The sequence below is a fragment of the Limulus polyphemus genome, unplaced genomic scaffold (genome assembly GCF_000517525.1).
Source record: "Limulus polyphemus unplaced genomic scaffold, Limulus_polyphemus-2.1.2 Scaffold1043, whole genome shotgun sequence".
NCBI lineage: Eukaryota > Metazoa > Arthropoda > Merostomata > Xiphosura > Limulidae > Limulus > Limulus polyphemus.
Genome location: NW_013666653.1, coordinates 319,259 through 328,070, shown reverse-complemented (window position 1 = coordinate 328,070; position 8,812 = coordinate 319,259). Strand labels below are relative to the sequence as shown.

General features: G+C 31.1%; 1 protein-coding gene across 1 annotated transcript in view; it reads right to left on the bottom strand.

Annotated features, from left to right (window-relative positions):
• Positions 1-8,812, bottom strand: part of LOC111086360 (cubilin-like) — a gene marked incomplete at its 3' end in the record, with an annotated part of 47,048 nt that overhangs the window by 33,495 nt on the left and 4,741 nt on the right. Inside the window, exons 3-4 of the mRNA XM_022388919.1 lie at positions 6,639-6,791; positions 3,532-3,790 (exon numbers count right to left, since the gene is read on the bottom strand). Of these exons, the coding sequence (XP_022244627.1) occupies positions 3,532-3,790; positions 6,639-6,791 (412 nt within the window). The remainder of the gene's footprint in view (positions 1-3,531; positions 3,791-6,638; positions 6,792-8,812) is intronic.

The following is an 8,812-nucleotide window of genomic DNA, read 5'->3' as shown; positions in this document are numbered from 1 at the left end:
AAAACCTTGTCGAAACGTTGTACATTTGCTGTTATGTTAAACTTATATTAAAGTTTTTCTTCATTACCCATTCAAGCCGTCTCCAGCCATTACACGTGATTGGTATTTAGCTCCTAAGCAATTCATGTAATTATTGGGTAACTGAACAATTTACGTGATTATTATTTAGCTATCAAGCAATCCATCTGATTGTGTAGCTGTTAAACAATTTATATGATTATTATGTAGCCATTATTCAATTCATGTGATTATTATGTAGTTGTTAAACAGCTTACATGATTATTATTATTTAGCTGTTAAACAATTCTCTTGGTTTTTATGTAGATGTTAAACAATTCTCTTGGTTTTTATGTAGATGTTAAACAATTCTCTTGGTTTTTATGTAGATGTTAAACAATTCTCTTGGTTTTTATGTAGATGTTAAACAATTCACTTAATTTTTAAGTAGATGTTTGACAACTCATGTGGTTATTATATAGCTATTAAACAATTCGCATTATTTTTATATAGATGTTAAACATTTCAATTGATTATTATGTAGACATTAAACAATTCACATGATTTTTGTGTAGCTGTTAAATAGTTGAAACGATATTTATCTATACATTAATTAATCCACATGATTATTATGTACCTAGAAATTAAATAACATTACTATTAAGCACCTATTAAACAACTCAGGCGATTGTTGTGTAGCTGTTAAACAGTTCACATGATTATTATGTAGCTTTTAAACAATCCACCTGATTTTTATATAGGTGTTAAGCATTCCAATTGATTATTTTATTGACGTTAAACAATTCACATCATTTTTGTGTAGCTGTTAAATAGTTGAAACCATATTTATTTATACATTAATTAATTCACATGATTATTATGTAGCTGCTAATAAACTCACATGATTATTATATAGCTGATAAACAATTCACGTGATTATTATATTAATGCTAAGCAATTTGTATGATCATTATATAGTTGTTATTCAATTCACATGGTTATCATATAGCTGTTAAACAATTCACATGATTATTATGTAGATGTTAAACAATTCACATGATTGGTATTTAGCTCTTAAGCAATTCATGTGATTATTGTGTAGCTGTTAAACAATTCATGTGATTGGTATTTAGCTCCAAAGCAATTCATGTGATTATTGCGTAGATGTTAAACAATTTACGTGAATATTATTTAGCTATCAAGCAATTCATCCGATTGTGTAGCTGTAAAACAATTCACGTGATTATTGTTATTTATCTTTTAAACAATTCATATGATTATTATGTAGCCATTAATCAATTCACGTGATTATTATGTAGTTGTTAAACAATTTACATGATTATTATGCAACTCTTAAACAATTCACGTTAGTATTCTATAACTGCTATACAACTTACATGGTTACTATGTAGCTGTTAAACAATGTACGCAATTATTATGTAGCTGTTAAATAATTCACTCCGCTATTGTGTAGCTATTAAACAACTTATATTATTATTATGTAGCTATTAAACACCTTACATGATTATTATTTAGCTGTTAAATAATTCCCTTAATTTTTAAGTAGATGTTTATTAACTCCAGCGATAATCATGTAGCTTTTAAACAACTCATATACAGTTATTATGTAGCTATATAACAGCTCTTGTGGTTATTATGTAGCTGTTGAACAATTCACATAGTTTTATGTAGCTTTTAAATAACTCATATACAGTTATTATGTAGCTATATAACAACTCTTGCAGTTATTATGTAGCTGTTGAACAATTCACATAGTTTTATGTAGCTTTTAAACAATTCACATGATTTTTATGAAATTGGTACACATTTCATATGATTTTTATGTAGATGTTAAAACTCACGAGATTTTTATGTATTTAATAAATAATTCGCGTGGTTATTATATAGCAATTAAACAATTCACATCATTCTTATGTAACTGATAAAGAATTGACGTGGTTATTATGTAGGTGTTAAACTATTCGTATGATTATTATGTATATATTAAACAATTCAAGTGATTATTTTGTAGCTGTTAAACAATTCATGTTACAAGTATGTAACTGTGATACAATTCACGTAACTGTGATACAGTTCATGTTACAAGTATGTAACTGTGATACAATTCACGTAACTGTGATACAGTTCACGTGATTATTATGTAGATATGAAACAATTCAAGTGATTATTTTGTAGCTGTTAAACAATTCACGTTACAAGTATGTAACTGTGATACAGTTCACGTGATTATTATGTAGCTATCAATCAATTCACGTGATTGTGATGTAGCTGCTAACCAATACACGTGACTAGTATGTAACTGTTATACCATTCAGGTGATTATTATGTAGCTGTTAAACAAGTGACGTGAATATTATTCAAGCGTTAAACAATTCATATGATTATTATGTAGTTGTTATAGAATTTATATGATTATCATTTACCTGTTAAACAATTCCCATGACTACTACGTATCTGTTAAGGAATTCATGTGATTATTAGGTTCGCATTAAAATATTCACATGGTTATTATATACCCATTGAAACATTCACATGGTTATTATATACCCATTGAAACATTCACGTGGATATTATATACCCATTGAAACATTCACATGGTTATTATATACCCATTGAAACATTCACGTGGATATTATATACCCATTGAAACATTCACATGGTTATTATATACCCATATAATAACCATGTGAATGTTTCAAAATGGGTAGAAACATTCACATGGTTATTATATACCCATTAAAATATTCACATGGTTATTATATACCCATTGAAACATTCACATGGTTATTATATACCCATATAATAACCATGTGAATGTTTCAATACCCATTGAAACATTCACGTGGATATTAAGTATTGATAACGCAAAGAACATCATTCTTGTGTACTCGGGATACAGTATTATATGATTAACAAATACATAAGTCGTAACTACATATAAGGTTATTAAGAATGTTAATACAATATGCGTGAATATTAAGTACCCAACATATTTGGTTATTACGTAACGTATTTTTCGGTGTATAAGACACACTTTTTCACCCCAAATTCTGCTTGCGTTTTATACACCGAAGGCATGAATAATATATATGTATATATACGATATACACAAGCCATGTATAAATATATTTAAATAGGCATGCATAGTTTAGTTCAATTGAATGTTTTATGTATAACAATAGTAGTTTTTTTTTTCTTTTAAAAACATAACTATTTATAATGCTCCCTAAATAATAAAGAAATAAATTACAGTGAAAGCAATGAAGATTTTGTAGGTTTTGAACCAAAGTAAATAACAGTGAACCTTTTTTTGATTTACGGTATTTTCTTATTTTGATGTTTTGAGCTCTTTTGTGTTTAGAACAATATGAGAGAAAAGTATCACCTGTAGGTAAAAAAAAGTCGAACACATGTTCCGAATCTCTAAAATCTAGAGAAATGAGTTAGAATTTAGCACTGCAGCATACTATCATTTGTTAGTTTCTGAAGTAAAATATCAGGATAGATACGTACTTATCTAGATCATTCTGATGTTGTCCACAGAAACGGGTTTCAGGACCATTCAGGTCACTCTGTAGGGATATATAGTCGTACATACACAGGTCTTGCTCTTCCAGTATCAAATGAGTAAAACTGATGTAGATACGGGTGAAAGGTCTGCCTTTAATAGTGAGCGTATACTTCAGATTGTTGGGGTAGTGCTGAGGAAAGTTTACCGAAGAAATGATTCCATACGACCCTTGGAATGTTTGGTTTAGATTTTGTGGGAGAACTGAGTGAAAAAAGAAATGTCGTAAAACATTGCTCAAAATAGTTTAAATATTTGTATATGAAACTTACGTAGAATAATTTCAATTCACTCTAGAAGCGTAGTTGAAAATATAACACAACTTTCATCGTTAAAGTTCACTAGTAGTAATGTCCAAAAGAGTTAATTAAGTCCAAAAGGTAAGGAATTGGGCCAATCTTATTATCACAGTTTCAAAGGTAGTTACTTTTAGGCAGGATTTAATATTAATAATAAACATTTTAGAAAACGAAACTGATTTTTTTTTATCTTGCACACATATAGAATTCGTTACGTAGTATTATGTGAACGTCTACGCAGGTAATCTTCCATACAACAGAATTTGTCACACAGAATTAACTTGCTTATGAGAAGTGCCTGTTGTGTGGAAGATTGCCTGTTAAGTTTATACTGTGAGGAATATTGCTTGAAAAATTTGTGTTGGGTGGAAGACTACCTGATAAGTTTATGTTTGGTGGAATATTACTTGTCAAGTTTATGTTGTATCTGACTAGTTTATGTTGTGTGGAAGATTACACAACAATTTTGTGTTGTGTGCAAAGTAATCTCATAATTTCTAACTATATAAGGTAACATGACAAGTATAAGTTGTGTGTAAGGTAATCTGATAAGCTCTAACTCAGTGTACAATCGTATGATAAGTGAGAATGCTATTTAAATGGGGAAATTTTTATCTTAAGTTTACTTATCTGATAAGTTATATTTGCCCAAAAAAATACTTGGTTAAGCTTTCTTCTTTAAAGGTTGATATAACAATATTCAGTTTTGTGTAAAAATATTTTATAAGGTTCGGATATTTGTAAGGTACCTTCAAATTTCAGTTTAAGAAGAACAGTTTTAATAGATTGAAGCATTTTTGAGTAGGTGAGCATTCACAAATAGTTACAAATATTTATGTATGTTATTATAACACACTATTTAAAATGAAAATTTACACGTTATTCTACAGTCACTCAGGTGTATATACAAAATACTTAATAACTCGTTTTACTCTGCTTACGTTTGTCAAATAAAACTTGGCGAAGACTTTATTAGAAACTAAAGGCAAAACACAGTAAAGCTCATTTTCGTGGCTGAATTAAAGAAATAACTGCTAAACGAAGCAATGCAACGTTTATTACTCTGTACTCTACAACATTCCTCTCCGACAAAGTTTGATCATAGGAGAGTAAGTTCTGTAGAGTGCAAATCCTCTAGTGATCAAACTCTGATTTCAAGTAGTGACGAAACAAATTACTTGAAATCAAAGCTTCTGTAACAGTATTGGAAATAAGAAAGATAAATATATTTTCATTAACTTCTATTCCACAACTTTCGCTTTCTTCGATAAGTAAAAATACAGTACCTTGTAAAAGTATTAATCCCTTACCAATAATGTTACATTTTGGTGAAATAGAAATATTGAAAAAAAAATTTTTAATGAACTTGTTTTTATTCAAAAATTCTAATGATCAAACTAAACGCTGTTATATGTGAAGAAGGTTGAATGTCAACAAAACCTGGAAAGAAAATATTTAAATTGAAATTTGCTGATTGCATAAGTATTCAGCCCCTTAAGTCAGTACGTGGTGGAAGCATCTTTGGCAGAAATTACTGCTGTGTCTTTTTAGATAGGTTTGTACCAGATTTGCACAACGGGATGATTTAATAGTTGCTCATTCTTCCTGGCAAAATTTCTCCAATTCTAATAAGTTCGTTGGGGATCGTTGATGGATTGCAATCTTTAAGTCTCGTCGTAAATTTTCTATTGGATTCAATTGAGGACATTGACTGAGCCACTACAGGACATTCACTTTATTCTTTTGAAACCATTCCAGTGTGGCATTGACCTTGTGATTCCGGTCATTGTCCTACCGAAATGTAAATTTTCGACCCAGTTTTAGATTCTTGACTGATTCAAGCAGGTTTTCCATTAGGATTCGCCTGTACGTTGCACCATCCATCTTCCCCTCAATCCTGACAAACTTCCCAGTCCCTGCTGATGAAAAGCATCCCCATACATGATGCTGCCACCACAATGCTTGACAGCTGGGATGGTGTTGACTGGGTGATGTGTTGTGTTAGGCTTGCGCCAGACGTAATGCTTTGAATTTAGACCAAAAAATTTAATATTTGTCTCGTCTGACCACAAAACCTTCTGCCACATGTCAAAGGCACTGTTGGCTTCACAGTGACATCCCTAACCAGTTTTCTGCTTGCCCGGCTGCTTTGTTTGGAAGGGCAGTCTGAACTGGGGAATGACTGGGTGGTATGAAGCACATTACATTCATTAATGATAGACTTCGCCGTACTCAGAGGGATAATCAGCGACTTTGAAATTTTCTTGTAACCTTCTCCTGATCTGTGCTTCTCTACCACTTTATACCTGACTTGTTTTGAAATCTCCTTGGTCTTCAGGGTTGGTTTGTCGTATCACTATGTGAGTTGTGGCTTGAACAGATGCATTTACTCTGAACTCAAGTTAAACCACTTTAATTACACACAGACAGGGACACTACACTACACCATTGCACTAATTTTGTGACCTTTCAAACTAACCTTTTGTATCTGAACTGATTTAAATTTGCCGTAGCAAAGGTGTTGAATACTTATGCAATTGAGAATATTCTAATTACATAATATTAGCGTTTTTTAGCTTTCTCAGTTTGGAGTAGATTATAGTTTCATGATTGCAAGCTCAGACAAACTTTTCAGGGGGTTGAAACTTTTGCAAGGCACTGTAAACAATAGAAAAAGGATTCAAAACAAATGATGAAGTTTGCATAAACTAAATATTACTGAGAAGTATTAGAGATTCAATTTGGAAACATACCCACAGCACTCTTTTTACAAATATATCTGCCAGGCTGGTGACATGTGCTTGGAGTCCAGTAGAGGTCGCTTATATTGTTCCAGGTTCGCCACCGTAGAGCGAGACACCCACTACTACTTTCAGGGGTGATGTTTTCGATAGTTTCTATTAGCTCTAGTAATGAAGGACGAAAATGAAAACAGAGCCATATAAAGGCAGGACTCAGTGTCATTTTTTAATACATAAAGTTGATAAAAGCTGACGATAAATAACGAATTTTATGGTTAGAAACTAATCTAATACAATATAGATATCAGCCTGTAGGTGACGATTGCATTTAAAGAAAAGCATTCTGGAATATTGCACCCTTTGCTTTATTTCTTAAGATGCAGCCTAAAAATAGATATTGCAACTAAATATAAATCGTTTTGTTCTGTAAGAAAAACTAAGGGCCATAGGCCCCTATTTGTTTCTCATTGAAATAGAAATTAAATGCAACGCCGATGATGGCCCTTTCCTAACGAAGGTTTGCGAGTTGGTTGATATCTTGTGCATGTTACCTATAAAACTCACTCCGTTCGCCACTCCTGATGCGACGAACCGAATTCGTTATGAATAAATTGTATTATCTTCATAATGTTCCATATTTTTAATTTAACCTTGACCCAAACTTTAAAGTGTAAATAAAATATACCCAACTGAGATAAGAGACACGGCTGTGATTATAAAATCGTAATTTCCTTGTACTTCACTTTATAAAGCTCATATTATCATTACCTTTACTTTATAGACTCATATTAACATTATCCATTACAATAAATAATTAGTGGATAAACTAGTGCTTCGTGTGCAATGTATAACCTTAAATTATTTGATTGCTCAAACACTGTTTAGGAAATACAAATGGATTAAGACAGGAATCCTCGACTTCTTGCATACAAAGCGTGTCCTGTGCCACATGAGCCAAAGCCAAAATATTTTTCTTTCATATGCAGCATTATTAAGTGGAATACTATATATCTATATATATGAGATGGGTATATTTAATAGTAATTATTTTGAATATTCTGTTGTTTTATTACGTAGTTGGGCATGAATGAAACAGAAACCTACGAAATGGATTATGGAGTTGTTGTATTTAAACTGAAAATAAAGAAGTGTGAAAACGTGGAAATGACGAAATATTTCTCTGTATAGAACATTTATTTTGTATAAACACCTTGTCTTTGTGAATAATCGCCATTTTTGATTAAGATCTTAAGATTTTTTTACTTGATCGAGGTATTGATAAAGCGACGTTGTAAAATAATTATGCAATAGTGAATCAATTGTATTCGTTTGTCGTTATTTCATTTCTTTCTTTTTCTTCCATAATATTATGTACTTTGATTCTCTCCTAAAGTGTTAACAAAGCTTCGGGGTCAATATCACTAATAAAAGAAATGGAGTAATATTTTATTCCCTTAGCGGGTAAAATCGTTCTTTACGTACGAAGCGTATTTAAAGTTTAGGCCTAATTGTTGATTTTTTTCAAGTACTTCTATTGAGACAGTTGGAAATGTATAATAGTTATAAAATAGTGAATTTTTAAAATTATGGTTTCAAGAATTGCAAATCTCAACTGTCTTCATGTGTTGTTTTCTTAAATTTCTTGCAAATGTGTCTAAATCGCATTTGTATATAATTTAAAACCCGTAATTACCTTCTTTAGCGCAATGTGTTAGCTGTAGAGCATCAAAAATGAATGAAATTATGGCAGTGATTAAGGAAATTAAGACTGTTGGGGCTAATTGCCATAGATTAAATAGCGGGTAAACTTGTCTTTCGCGTACGAAGTGTATTTCAACTTTAGGCCTAATTGTAGATTTTTAGACACTTGTTGGAATTTTTGTTAAGATGTCATGGCAATGGGTTATTCTTAAGTCATGGAAAGAGAAAGAATTAACTTAATGCGTTTCCTTGCACGTTTGTTTATGTTACTGAAGAAATTGTTTTTAAAGTTGATATTATAAACGTCGTAGTTTTGCACAATGTTATTAAGGTGAAAGTTTGAATTTTAACAAATTTAACTTGTTTTTAATATTATCGTTTTTACTTAATTACTATTATATTGTTACGTATCTGCTCGTTTGTTAATTTCCGGTATAAATTCTATCCCAGGAACTTCAGCGATACAAGTCCTTTCTTAATTAAAA